The sequence below is a fragment of the Vanessa tameamea genome, chromosome 9 (genome assembly GCF_037043105.1).
Source record: "Vanessa tameamea isolate UH-Manoa-2023 chromosome 9, ilVanTame1 primary haplotype, whole genome shotgun sequence".
NCBI classification, from domain to species: domain Eukaryota; kingdom Metazoa; phylum Arthropoda; class Insecta; order Lepidoptera; family Nymphalidae; genus Vanessa; species Vanessa tameamea.
In genome coordinates this window covers 7,010,508-7,032,349 of record NC_087317.1, presented here as the reverse complement: position 1 = coordinate 7,032,349, position 21,842 = coordinate 7,010,508, and the positions used below count along the sequence as shown (strand labels likewise).

General features: G+C 31.9%; 2 protein-coding genes across 5 annotated transcripts; one reads left to right on the top strand and one right to left on the bottom strand.

Moving 5' to 3' along the window:
- Nucleotides 1-348: 348 nt before the first annotated feature.
- On the top strand, nucleotides 349-6,494 carry LOC113395153 (putative RNA-binding protein Luc7-like 1). Of its 3 annotated transcripts, none has more exons than XM_026632715.2 (8): nucleotides 358-641; nucleotides 734-828; nucleotides 1,199-1,277; nucleotides 2,777-2,875; nucleotides 3,136-3,354; nucleotides 3,486-3,698; nucleotides 3,790-3,971; nucleotides 4,720-6,494. In XM_026632715.2, the coding sequence occupies exons 4-8, from the start codon at nucleotides 2,780-2,782 to the stop codon at nucleotides 4,853-4,855; spliced, it is 846 nt and encodes a 281-aa protein (XP_026488500.1). In that variant the 5' UTR covers nucleotides 358-641; nucleotides 734-828; nucleotides 1,199-1,277; nucleotides 2,777-2,779; the 3' UTR covers nucleotides 4,856-6,494. The 3 variants fall into 3 exon arrangements, with proteins under 3 accessions (XP_026488498.1, XP_026488500.1, XP_026488499.1); XM_026632714.2 differs by having other exon boundaries at nucleotides 1,199-1,291; XM_026632713.2 differs by lacking the exon at nucleotides 1,199-1,277 and having other exon boundaries at nucleotides 349-641.
- Nucleotides 6,495-7,524: 1,030 nt separating this feature from the next.
- On the bottom strand, nucleotides 7,525-20,047 carry LOC113395152 (protein PHTF1). 2 transcript variants are annotated; one of them, XM_026632708.2, is made up of 15 exons: nucleotides 19,816-20,047; nucleotides 19,470-19,535; nucleotides 18,646-18,791; nucleotides 17,672-17,880; nucleotides 17,231-17,370; nucleotides 17,013-17,159; nucleotides 15,945-16,623; nucleotides 15,560-15,674; nucleotides 15,341-15,457; nucleotides 14,595-14,773; nucleotides 14,067-14,206; nucleotides 11,034-11,262; nucleotides 9,988-10,083; nucleotides 9,545-9,787; nucleotides 7,525-9,464 (listed from the first exon to the last, which is right to left on the bottom strand). In XM_026632708.2, the coding sequence occupies exons 2-15, from the start codon at nucleotides 19,487-19,489 to the stop codon at nucleotides 9,315-9,317; spliced, it is 2,610 nt and encodes an 869-aa protein (XP_026488493.2). In that variant the 5' UTR covers nucleotides 19,490-19,535; nucleotides 19,816-20,047; the 3' UTR covers nucleotides 7,525-9,314. The 2 variants fall into 2 exon arrangements, with proteins under 2 accessions (XP_026488493.2, XP_026488495.2); XM_026632710.2 differs by having other exon boundaries at nucleotides 17,240-17,370.
- Nucleotides 20,048-21,842: the final 1,795 nt, after the last annotated feature.

Here is a 21,842-nt window from a genome sequence, read left to right as displayed (position 1 = left end):
ATAAATGAAATAATATGAGTCAAATAATTGCTATAAATGTTTTTTTATTGGTGAGCTATTCTATTAGAATAGGTTAGCTGCTTCTGTATTTTGGCAACCGTTCCAAGCTGTAAATTGTACAGTAAAATTATTTCGTACATAATTAAGCCATTCATATTAATTATTCTAATTTTAATAAATGCATTAATCTATAAATAGGTTTTTTAAAGTAATTATTAAAAATAGCAATTAGAAATTTAAACAATATATATATTTTTTTTAAATGGAATATTTTACTTACATTTTTATAATAATCTGTTATATATTTATATACTCTGTATTATTTTTTATCTGTATTTTCTATCTTATTCATTCCTTCCTTTCTTCACGAACGATTCACATTTCAATTGTTGTCACTTTTCGATCGCCATTTTCTCGGACTCTTTTATTGGCAATTTGGCATCATACATCGCTAATTGAGTCAGATTTCCCTTAGTGTTTAATCGGCTTTCGCTTAGCTTGAGCGTAAATTTGTTTTTTTTCATTTAGTATGCTGTAATAAAATATTTGTTCATACTCAATAAACAACCAATACGTGACCATGTCTGCTCACGAGCAAATGAGGGCAATGTTAGATCAATTAATGGGCACTGCTCGAAATGGTATTATTTTCATTCTACATTCTTCACTATATATTTGTATTTCATTTTTAAATTTCATGTTATATTTCTTCATTATAATAAAATCGTTTCAGGTGAATCCGATCGGCACGGAGTTAAATTTTATGATGATACGGTTTGCAAATCGTTTTTACTGCAGTGCTGTCCACATGAAATTTTATCATCGACCGTAAGTGTTTAATTTTTTTGGAGGGTTAAATGGTATTTTGAATATCTGAGATTTTTATGTATATTTATTAGATACACAACAAAATACTTGGTGTGCAAATTTCGTATTAAGCAAGCAAGCAAAGATTTATGTTTGGTTTTGTCTCAGAAATTCTAATATGGGTTTTGCTGTTTTTCAAATCATTTATGTTAGGATATTGCAATAATTGTTAATTTATTATGTATTCTAAATTATTTAAATTATTTTTGAAATAAAATTATATCCTAATATATATGAGTTCTTCATATTGTCATATCTTGTATTATAATCCGTAGTCTTAGGACGATATTACATCAGAGTGGCATTAACTGTGGTGAAATATGCTTTTCAGAAAATGCCCAACACTAGTCTTTATTGTTCATCACAATACTTAACAGATGAGGGATAGATTGTAAGAGTTAGGCTGTTCTGTAAGTACCAAGATGTACGTATAACATTTCTAGTTAGCTGATTGTACTCTTACTGCTATGCAGGAATTAATTTAAAACTCTCTCTCAGGCTTAAAAAAAAATATTAATTTGTTCTTCGGTTTCTAATGCTGCTTTGGTGAGTACATGTAAAAATTATTCAAAAAATTTAAGCTGGGGAGAACAATTTGCTGATTGATTGTAACTACATTGGGTACGTACCATGCTGTTTACGTGGCTAGATAAAGAAGATATAGAAAAGATGCATGCATCAGAAGTAACACAAATATACAATAAATTTACAAATGAGAGTAAAATTCTATTAAAACATGATTTAAAATAGCAACTGTTAAATTGAGACTAGGTATTTATCATCATTTAGACAAAAAATATCTGATTTGAAGGACTAATATCTTGTTTATAGTTTTCCCTATATACTCCGCACAGAGTTTAAAAAAAAAAATTTTTACAGTATGCTAATTGAATATTTTTTATTCGATTAATGTTATTACTGTAATAGAGTTTTATGGGCTCACATCATCTTACATTATAATTTTTTTCTATTTGAGTCTAATTTGAATCAATATTTGGTTTTTAACTAGGACCTAGTCATATATATATTATATAGTACATTACAACTCATTTATCTTGCAAAACATGCAAGAGTATTGTTCTAAATGAATGAAATATCAATATATATATTGTAAAAGTTTAACTTAGTATTGATAGTAAAATATTTTACATAACAACACCTTGAATGCATAAAAATGATATAAGGAACAGATATTTGAAACGTAGTGTTCAAACATTCATCTTGACGATACAATTGTTTATGAAAATGTGAGATTGTTTTAAGGCTGGTTAGGGTAATCGAGAGGGTGTTGCCAGATGTTTGTAAGTATAATAAGTATGGCAAAATATATGGGCTGGTGATACAGGATGAGCTGTGTTGGTGACATTGTATGTATTTTCTTGCAACAATTTATTTAAACTATTTTGGGGTTAATTTTAAATGTCTGTTTTTATACTGTTTACATGCACGCGCATTTTGCTATACAATTATTTTTTAATTTATTTTTTAAAAAGCAAAATTATAACAGTAGAAATAATTTGTTGCAATAAAGGCGTTTGTGTAAACAGAAATGATTTTATATCATACAAAATAGAGAACAGATAATGTTAAATATTGATGATAATTAATGTTTGTTAATATTATATGGTACAAATATGAAATTGGAATATTCACATATTTCTGAAATAAGTAAATGGGTTCCACAAAATCTTCACTGTAATTATTAAAAAATTTGATTGATGTCTTAATTATTTTATCAGTTTAAATTGAATAATGTGTAAAAACTTTTTATGAAAGCTTGTTCAAACTATTTGCTTCCAACTGTGTGTACAATTATTATTTTCTTATAAGAATAACTTCTTGTCCTCTGTCCGTTTGTTTGTTACATATTTGAAAAATACTTTTCATGTTATTGTTATTTTAATTGCAGCGTATGGATTTAGGTGAGTGTCCTAAAATACATGATCTGGCTCTACGCGCGGACTATGAATTAGCCTCGAAAACCAAAGATTATTTCTATGACATTGATGTGAGTATAAACAGGGTATTTTTTATTTATTTTCTTTGTTAGTGGCATTTCACATTGTGCTATGTAGGGTGAGTTAAAGTTGTCTTTTTATCTGGGTTAAGAGTTGTAGTACATCAGTAAACTTGACATTCTTTTATTCATAGAGAAAAATCCACAAGCTTTAACCTTTTTTTCATTTTATAAATTTAAAGTAAGTTATTGATAAATATTTAAAATTTATACGTCAACACCAGTAATAAATATTATATTACATTGTAAAGGCCACAGAACATTTGGAGGCATTCATCGCTGATTGCGATCGTCGTACCACCGCCGCCAAGCAAAGGCTGGCAGAGACACAGGAGGAATTATCGGCAGAAGTGACAGAGAAGGCAAATGCTGTCCACGAATTGGCAGAACAGATCGGTCAAAAGCTGGCACGCGCGGAAGCCCTTGGTGAGGAGGGTATGGTTGAAGACAGTGTCAAACTTATGGGAGAGGTACAAATGTCATAAATATATATCCTCTACTATAATATAATAGTTACCACAGCAAAAAGCATTGTATAAATTAATTTTCGAAGAATATGCGTTGTAATGAGGTGTCAAGTAAAACTAGTTTTTTTCTCCAGATAGATGAATTGCGCAAGAAAAAAGCAGTAGCAGAACAAGAGTATCGTAATTCTATGCCGGCGTCGTCATACCAACAGCAGAAATTACGCGTTTGTGAGGTTTGCTCTGCCTATTTGGGCATACACGACAACGACCGACGTCTCGCCGACCACTTCGGTGGAAAGCTGCATCTCGGCTTCATCACAATCCGTGAAAAGCTATCCGATCTTAAAGTGAGTTCACAAAAGATACTTAAGTGTAACTTTGAATCGTTATTTATTGAGTGATTTTATTCGCATACATTGTGGTGTTCGTTTTTATTAGAAAACAGTAGAGAAGCGTCGTGAGGAGCGCGGAGCGAGTGAACGTGAACGCAGCGGCGGGCGGCGGCACTACGTGGGCGGGCGCGAGCTGGACCGGCGCGCGCGCAGGCATCGCGAGGCGGGGCGCGAGCGAGACCGCGACCGCGGCAAGGAGCGCGAGCGTGACCGCGAACGTGACAGGAGGTTAGGGACATTTCAGTTTGTCACTGTATAGGTACCATTGATTTATTTAGTTCCCAGCGAGATAGGGTGATTTTGATAATGGACTTGTATGGAATAAAATATACTCCACATATTTATCAGGCCATGTGACTGATATAACCTTGTAAACGAATAAGCCAAAATTCCGTCCAAAGGACTTTTTTATTCATCTATACTTATAACATATCCTGACTCACTGATTCATCATCGCCGAGCGTAAACTATTAAAGTTAAGGTATAAAAGTAAAGGCCATGAAATTTGCTGAGTAGGATCGTTTTATTGAGTAGACACCCACGAAGGAAGGAATTCTATAAATTCGATCCCAAAGTGGGTGAAATAGGGGTTGAAAGTTTTTATGGAAATCGTCAATTTTGGAGTTAGAAATATGAAATTCTATTTTTGTGATACTGATTAGAAATAAGTAGATATGTATTTAAGCGTTTCTGGATATTCTAACCTGAGGGGTGAACACACCATGATATACACCAATATTGGTATACAAATAAGTCATAAATTAACGTAATATTTAATTTAATCTATAAATATGTTCAACTTCCACGCTAGCAAAGCTGCAGGCAACAGCTAGTTGTATATATTATAGTAGCCGTCACCCTCGGCTTCGTATCAGAAAGTTACACTTTCGCATTTATAATATTAGTAAAGGTTTATAGACTAATTGAATGACCGCGTAACTTCATTATATTACCTATTTTTTTAATTTTATTACAGGCGCAGTCGTTCGCGTAGCAAGAGCAAACGTGAAGGGTCGCGTGAAAAATCCCGTGGACGTGATCGGGAACGTGAACGTGAATCGCGTCGTAGTAGATCTCATCGTTCTTCGTCTCGGGAACGGAGGCGTGACTGATATTGCATAAAGAAATATCATGACAGGGTCCAGTTTTTTCTGAATTCCAGAGCCGTAACATTTATTTATCGGTATTCATGACCAAATTACGTTTTAAAATCAATTCTCATAATTTTATATTCGAGAATTATATCAACTTACACTTGAATACTTCTCAAACAACTAAATATATCAGAACATCTGGGTGGGTACCTGGCTATTATACAAGATATTAAATAGTTTGTCATTTCTCCAGTCATCAAGGTTTTTGATAATTAATGAAATATCAGTGTGATGATTTAATAGTATCAAAAACAGCTTAGAGGAAGCAAATAGCTTTAGTAGGGTCATGGTATTACCGCCAAAATAATTATGACAATACAGTAAAAAAAAAATGGATATTGTATCCTATAAGTAGTATCTTAGAACTGGATCCTATAAGAAGTATCTTAAAACTGGAATTGTATTGAATAGCAGTTATAAATAGTGACTGGACCTACAAAGTCCAATAAAATCAGTTGAAATTTCTCATTTTTGATTGTTATGAGTAGATAAAAGAGTAACTTGTATTAGTTCATATTATTTTGAGTGAATTTGATAATATATATTGTTAGTTGGTTGAATGAATGCTATATGTTATAAATTAGATGAAGAATTTCAATGCCTCGTTCTGGATAATTAAAAAAAAACACGATATTTTTATCTCATACATACATATGTAATTATTATTTTAAAAAGGGAAAATTGAATTAAATTTATTTTACGTTTGAAAAGTTTTCCAGAATGGGGTTCCAGTTTACTATGTGTAACGTTTTATATCTAGTAGGAGAATAGAATTAAATTTGTCTTGTATTGTTTTAAAATAAAGTTATGGAATAAAGTTTAAGTTAACTTATTCCTAAACTTAAGCTATGTTTATAGTTTATTTTTAATAATTTTATTTGTGCTTAGTGAAATACACAATGCTTAATTTCTATATTTATTAGCATATGCTGTTAGGCACGCCAGAGAAGTTATTATAAGTAAATAAAAAACACAAAAATGTAAACATAGCCTTACACGCAATTTAGAGGTAATTATTAAAATGTAATAGTTATATAGAAATGTTTTAAATAGAAAATAGAATGGAGTGTGAATAGAATTTTAGGTTCATTTTTTAAAATTAATATTAGATTTTGGCATTGAAAAACTAAATAATATCTACACAAATGTAAGAAATACGTAATATAAGAGAAAACGCTTTAACGCATGATTTTAAATATTTGAAAGTGTGATTGGTGTTTTTTTATACATAGATTGACAATTGATTGATTTTGACATTAAAATATAGCGTTTAAATCTTCACTTGTTAAAGACTATGGATATCAATTTAATATCTTTCCAATCTAATTATTCACACGTAATGTAGTGTCTTATTACTACTATCCTGTACAACTATGTCAACACTCGATATATATAAATATATCTGCCCGACTTTCATTTAAACTTTAATAATTCAATATTGGTTGCTTGGACATAGTATCACAAAAATGATTAGTTCGGGGCGAAATATTTTTATTTATATTGTCAACTTGACGCTAGGTTCCTTTGGTTTTAAAAAAAATTTAAAGGTGTTTATTTAATTATAATTTTTTGTTAAAATAAAATATGAATGCAAGTACTATTTGTTTTATTTTAATGACAATGGATTTACGTTACAGAAAGAATATAATCATAGGATCACAGCTACAGTGTCTATTTAATATTAAAACCATAGTTACAATATTAATTGCTTGCATTCAGAAAATATAAATATTCTAAGCCGAGACTACCAAGCAAGATAAAAACATCAACTATAATACGTTGTTTTCTGAATGGACAAAATCATGAATAGTAAGAGACAGTTTTATTTTCTTTTTTGTTGCATTTTGCTTATTAACCAACAAAATTGAAGGTAACTAAAACCCGACAAAAAACTGAAATCTACAAGGCAATACAAGTGTTATTTACACAAATAATTATTTTTACAAATTACCCTAAATTTGTTAAAACAATTATGTATATTCTTTAGAGTACAAATTTATGTGTTGACAATTTTTAAAGTTGGAGATTTATCATATACCCTTTAACCGCCATGGACAAAATCAGGGGTGGCGTGCCCCCCGTGCCGCGCCGGCAACCTTAAGCCTAATATTGTAAATCATATATTGTTATCGATATATTGATGAATTAAATTAATGTGCATAATTTTAATCAAAGGATTAACATGTTTATAGTGTTCATAATAATTATAATCCTGCGGAGCTCAACCCTCCTTCGTTTTTTTTTGTTTACCTACACTACTAAGAATATCATTATTTGATTGCAAAATATTCACTTGCTCATATCATCACGACGGTGGCGCATGTGGAAATTTCAATTTTTCTTGACTGCGCCGTATTTGAAATCAGTAATGGCGTTCGTGGATAGCCTGCATTAGTAACGTTCCAGTATAGTTCGATATTATATTTTTATTTATTTCTACATCATTAATTTAAAATCAAATTTCTAATCACGGGTATAGCGATGCAGGTTGCTGTATTTTGTACTAAGAAACCCCATTTATTTCAGTTAATTTGTTAAAAATTTGTATATACCATTAAATGTGCGATATGACCATTACGCAATGTGCCACCTTGTAAAATTTTTTAAACCTGTTCTATACAGAGCTGGCGGTTAAAGGGATAATTTTAAATTCCTGCACAGTTTATATTAAACAAAACAGGTCTTACATATTATAATTCAACTACAAAAACATAATTATAGTATAAAATAGGTACTTACAATTATAAAAAAAATATCAACTATTGAATCAGTATTTTATTAAGATTAAAGTACGTAACATTTGAAAATAGCCCCAATTTCTGCATTATAAATAAAAAATTGAGATAAACATGTATATCATTATACATGTTTTAATTTTTATATCCACCAAAACTTACTAGTAAACGAAAATACACGACGTTTTTATAGTCGAATTGTTTGTAGTTTTTTTTTTATTTTCTGTTTTTATAGTCCAATTATTGTACAAGCAATACATACCATTTGAAATCGGCGTGAAATTGAAATCGGATGTATATTATACAGCCTAAAGCCTATAGTCATATGTTTTTATGTATCAGTGCAATTCTTTCAAAAAGTAAATTAAATTGGATGACGCATATTGTACTTTACACATAAAAAATTGGACACGTTTTTCAAATAAAATTCTACTAAAAATATAATTGACTATTTTTATTAAAAAATAAGTTATCAGTTAGCTTTAGCGTTTGTTGCTTGAGTAGATGAAATATGATAAAACTGAGTTTGTTATAGGAACGTTAGGATATATTCTAACTTTTATCTATGACTTTAATGTTTTTATTTAAAAATAATATCACAACGTACTAAACAAGAAACTTAAGTTCTTATGTATATTTTCCTAAAATTCTTCAGATATTTGTAAAGGTCTTTACTGCATTATCAAAATTAAGGAGGGTGTATACATATGTATGTTTAAAGTAAAACAATAAAAAATACAGAACTCATTTAGTACATAATAGCATTGCGTTCTTGATATTTGACTATTCTTTAAATTATTTGAGATCAAAATAAACATTTAAAATGTTACAGACCAAAATGTCTTAATTACCTGACGAGTTTTCCTTAATTCCATCCCGTCTATATAACAAGTATATATAAATTTATTTTAAAGTATAAACAGTCTGATAAAATATAATATCTAATACTACTGTATTATTTTATATATATTTTCAATTAGATCATTATTTAATATAAAAAAATACAAATTATTTGATTAGAACAGATAATATAATGGCAAGAAATTAGGACGCCACTTGTTGCCACTGTAGAATATTATGCAAGTCATTTTTTAGTGTAATTTTCTTAGATAATCACTTTTAATCACTAATTATATTATATATCGTTGTTTTAAGAAATATTTTGTTTCTGTCAATTATATTTTTAAATCCATTTTTGTAAGGATTTTGATTGCAGTTTTAAACTAAAATAAATGAAAGTTTGATTAAATAATTAATATGAACATCACTAAATTTTGAGATCTAACAAAAAATATCTAGAGCTAATTGAAATAATGTCCTTTGTAAGTCATGATATAAATTCAGATTTTTAATTCACCCCTACTTAATATTCGAGTAAATTAAAAAAAAAAAAACAACATTATTGACAATTATTAGAATGATTTTTACATCAATATTGAAACTACCGTCAATAATTATTTTCTTAACCTATTTCCTATTGTCTTTTGTGACACTTATAACTAAATCGACATATAGGCGTCTTAACAAATTTGAAAGAAGCGTCTTTAGTAGGTGGGCTTTGCCTACAAGGAAGTAAAGTATTCATGAATGTAGATAAAACATTATCTCATTTTATGTAATTTGTACATAATTATATCAGATTAAAAAAGGCCATTCCTAAATGGTCACCTTATATCTAAAGTTTATTTTATTTTAATTTTGTGAAGTTTCAATTTAAATCCTAACATTTCCGAGAGTACTCCAGAAAGTGCTGATAATATGACGACCTTAGTGATCGTATACAGATAATGATTGGCACATATACCAGATATTTTAAAAGGTGAATCCAGCTCCTGGAAAAATTAATGGAATTTATTCGAAATTCGAAGAACACAAATATATATTATAACATGATTATTTTATTATTTCTTACCTTCAGCAAGTCCGCAGCTAGTTTGAGCACATTATTGGCAACTATGAGTTGTTCCTTGCTCTCGGGTCGCTGTTCGATCGCTAAATGTAGGTTTATTTGCTCAGTCAGTATAGCGGAGAGACATCCACGATATTTACGATTTACATTGCTGCCCAAAGTCAGCAGACGTAATAGATAAATACCAAGGCAACAACTCCAAACCATAGCCTCGAGCAGCCAGCCTCTTTCAAGGGTTACAGAATCCTGAAAATATATATAAATTGAGCTTTTTTTAGATAAACTTGTTTGCGTCCGTCCGTTAAAAAATATTAAAAATGCATGAGTTTTTACTTGCCAACAATGATAAATAGTTTAGGAGCATAATATACATATATTGTAAAACATAAAGTTCTTTGAGATTTTTTTTGGGAAATAAATTCGCTAGAGTTCATTTTAGAACTTACCCGCAGTAGTTGAGCACTCACACAAGCTAGTAAAGTAAGGGTAAGCATAAATGCAGCTGACACGATTACATCTACAGATCGCTGAGGCCCTCGTCTCTGAAATATTTAAAATTAACATGAGATTATCTATAACTAATATTATAAATGTGAAAGTAACTCTGTCTTTCTGTCTGTTTGTTACTATTTCAAGGCCAAACCATTGATAAAATTTGGTATGAAGCAAGCTTGAACAGCAAGGAAGGAGGCTAATTTTTACGCATAACACCTAACGACCAACTCATTAACGCGAGCGACGCCGTGGGCGACAACTAGTAAGCTAGTTAAAGATAGATAAAGTTTCTAGCAATTGCGTAAAATCGATGCCTGTACCCAGTCTGACTTAGGCCAGAGAAGAAGACCCCCCCACACTAAGAGTGCTATTTATTTTTATAAATAAGTGTTCATGGTCGAGGTATAAAATAGTTATTAACCCTTCAGGTCTGACCATCGACTGCGTCGTTAATCTAAAAAATCTATTTCGTATTGTCCCAGTTAAAGATATTCTAAAGTGGAACAATGCAATAACAATTAATGTATCATTCAATGTTAATTGAGAGCGACAATGTACTGATTTCTACACTTAACTTATAAATTATATGTACAAGTGTATACTTGCATTATATTATTTACTAGCTGAACCTGCGGCTTTACCCGCGCGAAATTTGTAGAGCACAAACATCCAACCCCGTTTTACCCCCTCGGGGGTAGATTTTCGTAAAATCCTAGCGGATATCTACACCCTATAAGGAACCTACCTGCCAAATTTCAAGTTTGTAGCTGTTATAGTTTCTCAGATTTCGTGATTAATCAGTGAGTGGTATTTCGTAATTATATATATAGATTTAGAAGGATAGTGGAAAAAGCCCAAGCCTTCTATTTAAGAAAAAACAAGGCTTTTGTCTGACATTTATGAGCTACTATTTAACTTATAGTGTGCCACGACGCTTATATTTATTAAGGTAATAAACCTAAAATAAACGATCCTTATAATTGATCTAAGTTCTTACTCGTAAATATGATCTGGTTGACAGCCACGTCTTGATATTCCTGACTGTGTTAAGTCTGAAATGCGGCAATTCCGATTTCCGCGCCCTCCTCGCTGACGTCAGATGCGAGAACAGTTTCGCATACAGGAACCTCTGTTTGTACGCACGTTCTGCCACAGCAAGGAGAAAAAACACGAGACCGCTTAATGTGAATCGTAGAATGCTAGATAGAATGTTTGATGTGACTTCCCTGTATAGAACAATGGAAGCAAATACGTTACATATTTATAAAGTAGAATGTACTTGTTTTATACGATACATGTATGACGGCGGACTGGCGAATGGTAAGTGGTCATCACCGCCTATAGACATAAGCAGCGTAAGAAATATGAACCGTAATTTAGATCAACCATGGGAACTAAGATGTTACGTCCCTTTTGCCTGAAAAATATAATCATAATTGAAGTTATTTTTTCTAATGGTATGGTCAGTTCAATCCAAGATGACGCGCCCCACTGTTTTCAGCGAGGTGAAAGAGCGTGGAGTGAGAAGTTCGGTGTTCATAGCTAGTTTACGTACCCAATGCCTAATCAAATTGTTTCTCAATTTTTTGTTCTGTTTTGTTTTTAAATTACCAAAAAATAATTATTAAAAAAAGGATAAACTTGTGCCCAATCTTTGCAGAACTGGATATTGGCAAATCATATTACATTAGAAACAAGTTCTAAAGAGAACCATACGATATGACAATAAAAAAAAGACATATTCAGATAGGACAAAGTCAACGACGTATCAAATGGTCATGGTTTTACTGCAATAGGCCTGCCCAAGTAAATCCAATCAAAAATATATGAGTATAGCAATACTTCTATGGTTATATAATCAAAATTATACGTTAAGAACTTCCGTATAAATGAAGCCTTTTTATTTCCGTATAAACAATAAAGTTTGAGCCAAAACATGACCAAGACGAAAGCCAAAATAGAAGACAAGTATTTGAAATATTATGATTAAGAAACTAAATCATAATTTTTGTTTTACTGTAAATGGCGATTCATGTTTCTTATTCATATTCATATATAGGAATATACGTTTAGCAAACATAAGTGAATTTTAATTTATTCACGTATACACTTTCCTGAAATGATTAAATATTTTTATCATTTTCCGAGCATGGCAAGGGCTTCACGATAATAAATTATGTATAAATAAAAAAAAAATAAAAAAAAACTTTTATTTAAAAATAATAATATTATTGCTTTATTATTTATTGGGAAACAATAATACTGTATATTGATTTTGATTTGCACGATACGTCGTTATTTGAAATCAGAAATATGTAGCAGAGCATCAGAAATATTTTCAGTACACTATGAATCTCTTCTGACATTTAACTTAGTGTGAGTGTGCACACATAGATACTCTGAGCATAGCGATAGAACTCAAACTGTAGCATATGAGTACTCACACATTTGCAATGTAGCAATTGTGAAAAGTGGGACGGTTCGTCTTGGATCGAACTATCTATATTTCCAAGGCCGCCTTAAACTATTTCGGGGCCGTAAGTGCACACGAGAATATGGTGAACTGGTGAAAGACTCTTTTTTCTCTCTTCTTCACTTAACATATAAATACTGATATAATAAATATACATTATTATATATATTATAATGCCTGTTGCGAGAGCCCACCCTCTACATCGCGTCACCGCACTTGGTACGTATATATAGTTTGTTCGTGTTGCATATCGATTTGTCATAATAGTTCTTAGTAGTTTATGTAATAGTTATGAAAGAAAATAAACCTCTTCAAATAAAAACTTAACGATGTCCAATACTTATGAAATTGAGATGTGACCTTGCAACATTATATACAATACAAGTGTTCATAAACAACAAAATTTAAATGAAGCTAAACATAATATATAAATACAAAGGATTTTGTGAACCTTCTAAAAAAAAATTAAGTCGATTAAAAATAAAGTATAGGTAATTACGCAGAATTTATGTTAGTTTTTAAGTTTGCTTTATAGAAACAAATTAGTTCAGATAATAATAATCTACATAAGATGCCTTTGTATTGTTTAAAGAAGTTGCGCTGTTAATAAGTAGTTTATGAACACGTAGTAATTAAATCTATTCAATATAATATATGTATATTACTCAAGTAGACTATTACAAGCATTTCGAATTAACCACAAAAGCAAGAACCTTAAAAATGACTATTATTAACAGACTTCTAAAAGTATTATCAGTTTGACGATTCTACTAAATTGGTTTCATTTCCCTTCACATGTAAAATTTTTATTTCACATTTATAGTCTATCCCAACCACAAGAGGAAACTCAAATAAACGACATTTGACATTGAATGACGCGACATCATTGGTCGAGAGCTTGAATAAAATTTAATCTATGATATTTATTATGGATTTGCGAAAAAATGGCGTTTCGAACGTCAACGAAACTGTTATCGGAACTTTAGAAGTGAAATTAAAGAGGAGATAAGTAGTTAAGTGGAATAGTGTTATAATATAAATAAAGATGTATTCATCGAGAACTGTTAGAAGTGCACAATATAGCCGAGATGGTCCAGTGGTTAGAACGCGTGCATCTTAACCGATGATTTCGGGTTCAAACCCAGGCAGGCATCACTGAATTTCATGTGCTTAATTTGTGTTTATATTCATGTCGTGCTCGGCGGTGAAGGAAAACATCGTGAGGAAACCTGTATGTGTCTAATTTCAACGAAATTCTTCCACATGTGTATTCCACCAACTCGCATTGGAGCAGCGTGGTGGAATATGCTCCAAACCTTCTCCTCAAAGGGAGGGGAGGCCTTAGCCCAGCAGTAGGAAATTTACAGGCTGCTAATGTAATGTAATATAGCTGATCTATTACACAGTTTCATAGAATATGTAAATATAAAGTTTGTTTATCTTTAATACGCCTTCGACTGGAATACACTATTATATATAATATTATATAAATATTTAAGAATTAATATAGTTTATAATATATATTTAATTCAAGTATAGGTATGAATGCGAGCTTACCAAATGTTGTTACCAAATGCGGCGTTGAGCGTGCAATACACAGAGCCCTGCGTGTAGTTCACAACGAGTGACGGTATGTAGCTTATGAGAGACAATGTTTGCAGTTCCTCTTCGCTCCTATTGTCTTGTTCTATAGCCACCTGGAAACGAAATCGACATTTACGAAAATTGAATGTTTTATCCAATTTCTCTTTTGCTAAGAAAATTAAAATCGATTCAATGGAATAAATCAATTAGTCTTGTCTGAATTTTTATTCGATAGAATATACCATGATCAAACCTTTATTTCGCTCGTAGAAAAAGCCAAAATTTATGACAAAGACAAACTGTACTCTATTCTTGATCAACAATTATAGTCGAATGCTCTTTGTTTTACTTGGAGGTAGGGAAATGTGCAAGTCGGTCTCGGTAGATACCGCCCACTCCTAAGATATCCTACCACCGAACAGCAATACTCAGTGTTGTTCTGGTTCGAAGGGCGAGCGAGCCAACGTTACAGCAGGCACAAGGGACATCAGGTCGCGCTACCTGCAGCAGGCGCGCGGCGGGCGCCACGAGCGCGACGAGCGCGGCCAGCAGCAGGCCGGCCCACGCGCAGCCCTCGGCCGCCATGGCCCGCTCGGCGCGCGCCACCACGCACCAGCTGATGTCCACGGCCGACAGCTCGGCGCGCAGCGTGGACCCGCGCTCCCACATCGTGCACTTCACTGCGGGCGCCACTTACGCTTAATACTCGTGAACTATAGCTATAGTGATAGCTCATTTTATCCTTATTTTTGATATTCAGTTCAAATTCAAGGACATGTAAACTTTAGTTTCGTACAGTACGGCAGTGGTTCTCAAACATTTTGAAAGCGGAGAACCCTACGTTTTGATTAAATAAATAAATGATGATGATATCTCCACTAGTTGAATGTGATATTTTAAGGACTTATATTATTGTTTTTTTAAGATGTGGTCTGCTGGCACAGTCTTCTCCCAGAACTCGATTTGCGAAAATGACATATAGAAACACTACTGTATATACGGTAACAATATTGCGAATTTCTAATGGTATATTTTTCAATTGTTATAAATAGCAACCAAATGTTAATAATGAATTGTGACATTTCATTTGAATGTGATGAATGCGCTGAAGACATCTTAACTAGATACACTATTTTACCAACATTCATTTAAATAAAACCAGAAAGGAAAGAATTCTTTAACTTATTAAAAGTTATCTTAAATTTTCTACTAAGCGAAAGGGACTTATAAAACTGTTGCCTTTGTACCTGTGTCACTCGAAGGATCCAAAATGGCAAACGGGTCCCACGAACTGTCGCCCGTGTAGTGGAAACCCACATCCGAGTGTCCAGCTTCTGATTGCGATTCGTAGCTGCTCTCCTCACCTTATACGAGAAAATACATTCAAAACACCGCCGATACCATTCAACATCACGACATACTGACGTACAAACGATGCATCGATTATGAATAAGAAATACTCTTACTGTTAGTGATTTGGCCCACCCAGTCTGACATGGTATGGTGCGAAGGTAATGCGATTGATGGCGCGGAAGCTGAACATTCACCATCGGATGTCGAACTCTGGTAGTTCTCTAATTTCTAAAGAAATTATTGCAGTTAAAACAACGTTAACTATAAAAGCAGATGAATTTTTCACACAAACACGAATCATGCAATCGGAACAGTCTGAAGAGCGAATACCTGATTTATTGCGTTGTAAATTCCTTCCATCTATCACCTAGTGTTATAGAAATTGTACGAGTTAATAAAAAATAAATCATGTACCGTTATTATTATTTGATAAATAAGAATACGTTTTAAAAATAATAAACCAGAATTATATTTTATTCATTATGAAAAATCGCTCACCTTTTGTTTACGTTTGACAGTTGTGAAATCTTCATCGCTCGTTTCGGGTGGAGCCGCGTCTTTGGCCCAGGAATTTCGAAACCTTACTCCAGTCCTTTTGACCGTGGGATGTGTCGCTGTTACTGCGCTATCAGAGTCCGGATCGAATGACTTCTCTTCTTGTTTGTTTTCTTTCATAGACGTACTTACACCTTCACATTGAACCTTTTCTTCGGCGGTATCTTTACTATCATCGATAAATACTTTCGAAGGTGGTTGAACTTTGGCCTGTTCACTTTCGCTACTCATCTTTGCTTTGACAGTACTCGGCTTGCTCTGAGAAGCTACGTCTTTGTTACGAGTCTCTCCATCGCTACAGTTCGAATTATATCCATTGAGACTTTCAAATCCATCGTCACCATCAGCGAATATTGGTTTGTTATTGTCGCTTTGTCTTACGTTAAATATCTCCAAGTATTTCTTTGTTAATATATTAGGTTTGTAGCGAAATGAGGAGCTCGGTGTCGCGTCTTCTGGGGGTGGGGTGAATGTTACTATAGGAGCGGTCGCATCAGGCTTTTTCCAAGACATATAGTCTTCGTCGTCGGAGTCTTTAACTTTGGTTTTGGGTATAGTTTTGGCTTTAAGTTTAGATTTTAAGTCTGGTCCTGTATCATTAATTAAATCTTTTTTACGCTTTCTGGAAAAATATAAAAAATATTGCTCATTCGTTTGACAAAATATTATGGAAGATATTGAAATTTAGTCAGTTTGTTATTTCGCAATGTATGTACAAAATTTCAAATTGTGTTAATTTTTGATATAATTATTTTCTAGTCTTTTCTTCAGAAAAATGTTGCAATGTTAAATAAATGTTTCTATTTAAAGATTATAAAAATTATACTTTATACTAAAATCAGCAATTAACTACTGCATTTTATGTGGCGTATTTCAGACATATATTCCATTTGAAACAAAAATAAAAATCACTAAAGCTAGTTCGATCAATTTTCTCGTTTGTTTAACATATGACTGAACGTCGAAGAAATGTCGCAATGTCTTATTGATAGACATAATAATATTAATCACCTGAGACCTGTGTCTGTGGAGTCAGAGCGAGAGAGTCGCCGTCTAAATTTCGATGGCTTAGTAAAAGTACTTTTGCTTTGGCTCGATGTTGCTCCACTTTCAGCGGAACAACCACCGCTGCCACCATCACAATCCGACCTAGCTTTCCTGTAAAAATAATACCTTATTTAGACTACAGGGTATTGCATCGCATTCTATCTATAGCGCCACTCGTATACCTGAAATACCTCGGCAATTTTCTTCTATATGTCGACCTAGGTCGCACTCTGGCTAGTTCCATCTCAGTTGTGCTCACTATTTGCGAATGTACTATACTCAGTACAAGCATTAGGCCCACTGGTACAATCCAACAGTTTGACTAAAACGTAATTTAAATCTAATAAATATAATGTCCCAAAAAAGTAATATAGCAAATAGTAAATAGCAGTATGTGTCAAACAGCTCAGCAGTCTCCTGGTTAAGCCTACTCAGGTGAGTCAATAGAATGATTGAAAGCTTAACCATTGCATTACTATTCTAGTTGGTGGTATAAATTATCCTGCCAAGATTCCTCCAACTATTTTATCGTCAAGTATGAGAGATAACAATTATTTATATAAAAGCAAATGGATAAGTTATAACATAAATGAATTTGTTATTCAGGTATAAATTTAACTTACATCAATTTCAATAGAGGCAGGAGCGATGAACATTATAGATATATTAATAACTTGCAGCATCCATACAGCCAGTAGGAACTTGGCGCAAGCTGGGGAAGTTTGTTGCGCCCACCACTGATACAATGCTGGTAGGAATACAAGGCGCACTAATGCAAACCATACTACTCTTCGCATACCAAGAGTTGGCTTTGCTTTAGGGAACGATGAACCTATATATTGACAATAACAAGACAAAAGAAAAATATTAGACAATGTTAGTTTGTTGAAGGTATAATTTAATTAGTTATAATAGGTAGGCAGACTGACAAATGAGTCACCTGATGTTTAGTGGTCATATACATTGGTGCTTTAAGAAATATTAACCATTCCTTTTGTAGCAAATTGATGAAGAAGGTACATCCTCTGTGCCTGTATTTAACCTAGCTTATTCAGCCTTCAAAGAAGAACACGACAATACTGAGTCATGCTGTTTAGCAACAAAATATAAGATATATGGGCGGCACCTGGCCAAGAAGGATTGTGTAAGGCCCCATGACCAAGTGCCCAATCACACTTGGTCATGGGCCCTTAAAACAATTCATGTTTTAATCATTTTTTATAAATTTGTAATAATCACCCCTTAATTTCATTTGAAATAATTTTAATTAGGAAATATAAGAAATTCATACAAGTGGATAGTAACTACAAGAGTTCCCTTCCTTTTCCTATTTTGTCTTTTTTTTTAATATAGGGACACGAGTCTCTTTATGATTTCATTGATCATTTTTAGATTTAAAGCCTATTATATTCAAAGACATTAGACTGTTTACACAAGTGTTATTATGGACTCAATATTAACATTATGATAAAAGTAAAATAATTTATAGGTAGATTATCCAAAAAACATAAATATAGAGATATAAGAAAGCTTCAGTATATTGATTTAAGTATCTAACAGAATGATACCCTTAAATGTTTTAAAATTGATATTGTACCTCGGACTAAGTCCACATCTATTAGGTAAGATCTTGCATGTGATGAAAAATCAACTATACGGCGACGATATGTGCCTCGCATCAACAGCTGTTCCACCATTGTCTCCCATTCTTCTTTGTCATATGAACTAATTTTCTTTTGATACCTTAATAAAGAGTTTTTACATGATGTAATTTATACTAAACACAACACAACTTTGATAAGGTTTTAAAGTATATTGGTGTTGTATTTATAATAAAGAACAAGAGTTAATTTCATTGATTACATTTTAATTTGAATAAAAAGATTATTTAATTTATTACATAGGAATTATTTTTATTAAAACCTTAACATGTATAAACCAAAAATACCTTATACAAAGTTATATATGCACTTAGTTACATTTGTAATAAAGCTATTTATTGAAATGTAAGAGTCATGTTTGAAAATATTTAAATAACAGAAAGGATCTAATAGAATAGTATTTACAACTTGGCAAAAAGGCTTATTCTATTTATAAAGCAAACAAAACTATATTCATTCCTAAATATAGATAGTCTGGTACTGACATAAAGTAATTATTTAAATTTATAGTAATTATATAAATAGCATATTATTATAGAAAATAATATGTACAATACATTGGTTGTTATATAAGAAATTAACTTACTTAAACAATCACATGTTACTATAAAATAGACTGTTGTTTTTTTTCTTATAAACTATAATAAACTTTATAAAATTAAGATGGGTACTCAGAATAATATGCTTTTTTTTAGTAATTATTTGGGTAGATAGTCAGGTTCATTAATACATGCAATATTAGTATTATAATTAGACTTACCAAGCTGCCAAGTGTTTCATGTTGGATGAAACTTTTATTTATTTGATACTTTTAATTTTCCCTACCCTGAAACAATGCATGTGTGGTTTATTGAAGCTATACAGTTGAGCAGTATATCCTTATTGTTCATTAATTTATTTTAAGCTCATTTAATTCGATTACTTTCGATAAGTAAAAATAACCAATGTACAAAGCCAGTGATTTAAAAAGTAACAATTTTTACTTGACATTTTATAACATATTCAATCTTTTTTAATTATTCCTCTATTGTTATTGACCCAAAATTAACTGAACATTCCGTATTTTTTGACATTTTTTAACCGTTATTGTGAGATGCGCTACTTACCAATTATAATTTTTATATTAGGTATGTTCTACCGATAACAACGTTCGTGTATATAATATTTATAAACGTAATATTCATTTGTATCATATAACAAATACTAATCATTCTTTCACCTTAACTAATCAAAAAAAAGAATACATAACTCGGTCAACATTTTTAGAAATACAAACACTTCTTTCGCCTATATATTTTTGACAACTACTGATGCCTGACAGTCTGATCTGATGGTGAGTTAAAAGACGACTGACGTTTTAAAATATTTGACATTTTGCGTTATACAGGGTAATAAATCATTCTAAGCATTACCTACTTGACAAGATAATCCATTATTTTGTAAATAATATTATTTATCTAGATACTGACTGTATTTTATGGAATAAATGTTTGTAACTTTTTAAAATATTCAGAGTCACCAAATATGACTAACTAAACATAATATAATGAACATTGTTTTTATTGCATGTTAAAAACACAAAAAAAACCTATTTTTCTTTGGTCGAGACGAAGCTTTTAGCGGCTACAAGAAAATAATATCCCAGATTTAGATCTTATAAAAGTCGATTCTCTGTCAAGAAGAATGCATCTAGCAGTCTGATGAATTGATTATGAGACTTATAGAATAGAGATACCATCCTGTGTTTTTACATAAACTTTTGCGTTGTAATGTCCCCTGCACTCTTCAAAGACAAACTCGAAGTCAATGAAGAAGTCGTCGTGAGTTTAATGCAAACTTTTCGACATAAATTATTTGTAATCCAAAAACTCAGATTGTGTTGGTGTCTGGCAATAAAATATAGGCACATTAGAATAACATAGTTCAAATTATAAATAATATGATATAACAACAGCACGAAGAGCACGTCTGTGAAGACCTTGAGATTAACCGCCAGTCGCTACGGAACTGTTGGGACGGATAGTAAGTAGTTGTTTTTATTATAAACTAGCGATCCGCCCCGGCGTCGCACGAGTGCAATGCTGATAATAAATATACTACAGAATGTTTTACAACGTTCACAGTTTTTCAGTCGATAGACAATACAAACCGCGATGTCCCTGCGTTTTAAATTTAAATCTGTAGTATCTTCTTTTAAATTACATGCTGTAAAGAGTCATATTGATATTAAATGTTAAAAAAATAGACTGTATGTATTTAATATACTTAATTGAATAAGGATTAATGCTATATTGCTTGAAAGAGCTTCGAAAATAAGCCATTATTTCTAGTAAAAAGAAAAATATAAAAAATGGTTATAATGGGTTATCCCTAAGAGACAGATATATGCCACCACGGATTTTTTTGAAGAACTTTTGTAAGATGTACAAAACTGTAGTACATTATTTTGATTTATCTCTTAGGGTTCAGCCAGCGTTTGCAATGTAAGCGCAAAAAAATGTGTTTATTAACGACATCACTTTAGAAACTTCTAAAATTATCAGTTTTACTCTACTATATTTTGCATGTATTATACATATAAACCTTTCTCTTGAATCACTCTACCGCATTAAAATCCGTTGTGTAATTTTACAGATCTAAGCATACATAGGGACAGACAGCGGTAAGCGACTTTGTTTTATCCTATGTAATAGTAATGGAAAAATAAATTGTAAAATTTGAAAAAAATATTTTTAGGATTTTATATATTTAAATTCTTATTGTAGCTTGATGGGAATGCGGTCTGTCTGACTGCTGGATAGGTTGCGTTTTCTTATGCGCATCCTATTTGTACAGCTGTAAAGTTCGAATTTTCCAATAATTTTAGGACGAATTTCAATGTTTTAATAATTTTCTATGTATTTTTGCGGTTGCCAATACCGTGCCATACATTATTGTAATCATTAAAAAATATATGTTTTCAAATCATTATAGGATAGGTAAAACGGTTGCTTAAGCGGATCCAGACCGATTTAAGTATTGAGTGCATAGTTCAACTAAAATAGATATTTCAATCAACACTGATTCCCATAGACCTAATATTAGTATGGGTTTTAGGTATACTGTAACAAATAAAATATTAAAAAACCCACCG

Coding starts and splice junctions, on each gene's coding strand:
- LOC113395153 (XM_026632713.2), top strand. CDS start 581: ATGTCTGCTCACGAGCAAATGAGGGCAATGTTAGATCAATTAATGGGC. Junction 829..2,776: donor ATGAAATTTTATCATCGACC/GTAAGTGTTTAA, acceptor TTTTAATTGCAG/CGTATGGATTTAGGTGAGTG. Junction 2,876..3,135: donor ATTATTTCTATGACATTGAT/GTGAGTATAAAC, acceptor TACATTGTAAAG/GCCACAGAACATTTGGAGGC.
- LOC113395152 (XM_026632708.2), bottom strand. CDS start 19,489: ATGAAACACTTGGCAGCTTG. Junction 11,263..14,066: donor GCATTTGGTAACAACATTTG/GTAAGCTCGCAT, acceptor TGTTCTATACAG/GGAAGTCACATCAAACATTC. Junction 9,788..9,987: donor TGAGTGCTCAACTACTGCGG/GTAAGTTCTAAA, acceptor ATATATTTTCAG/GATTCTGTAACCCTTGAAAG.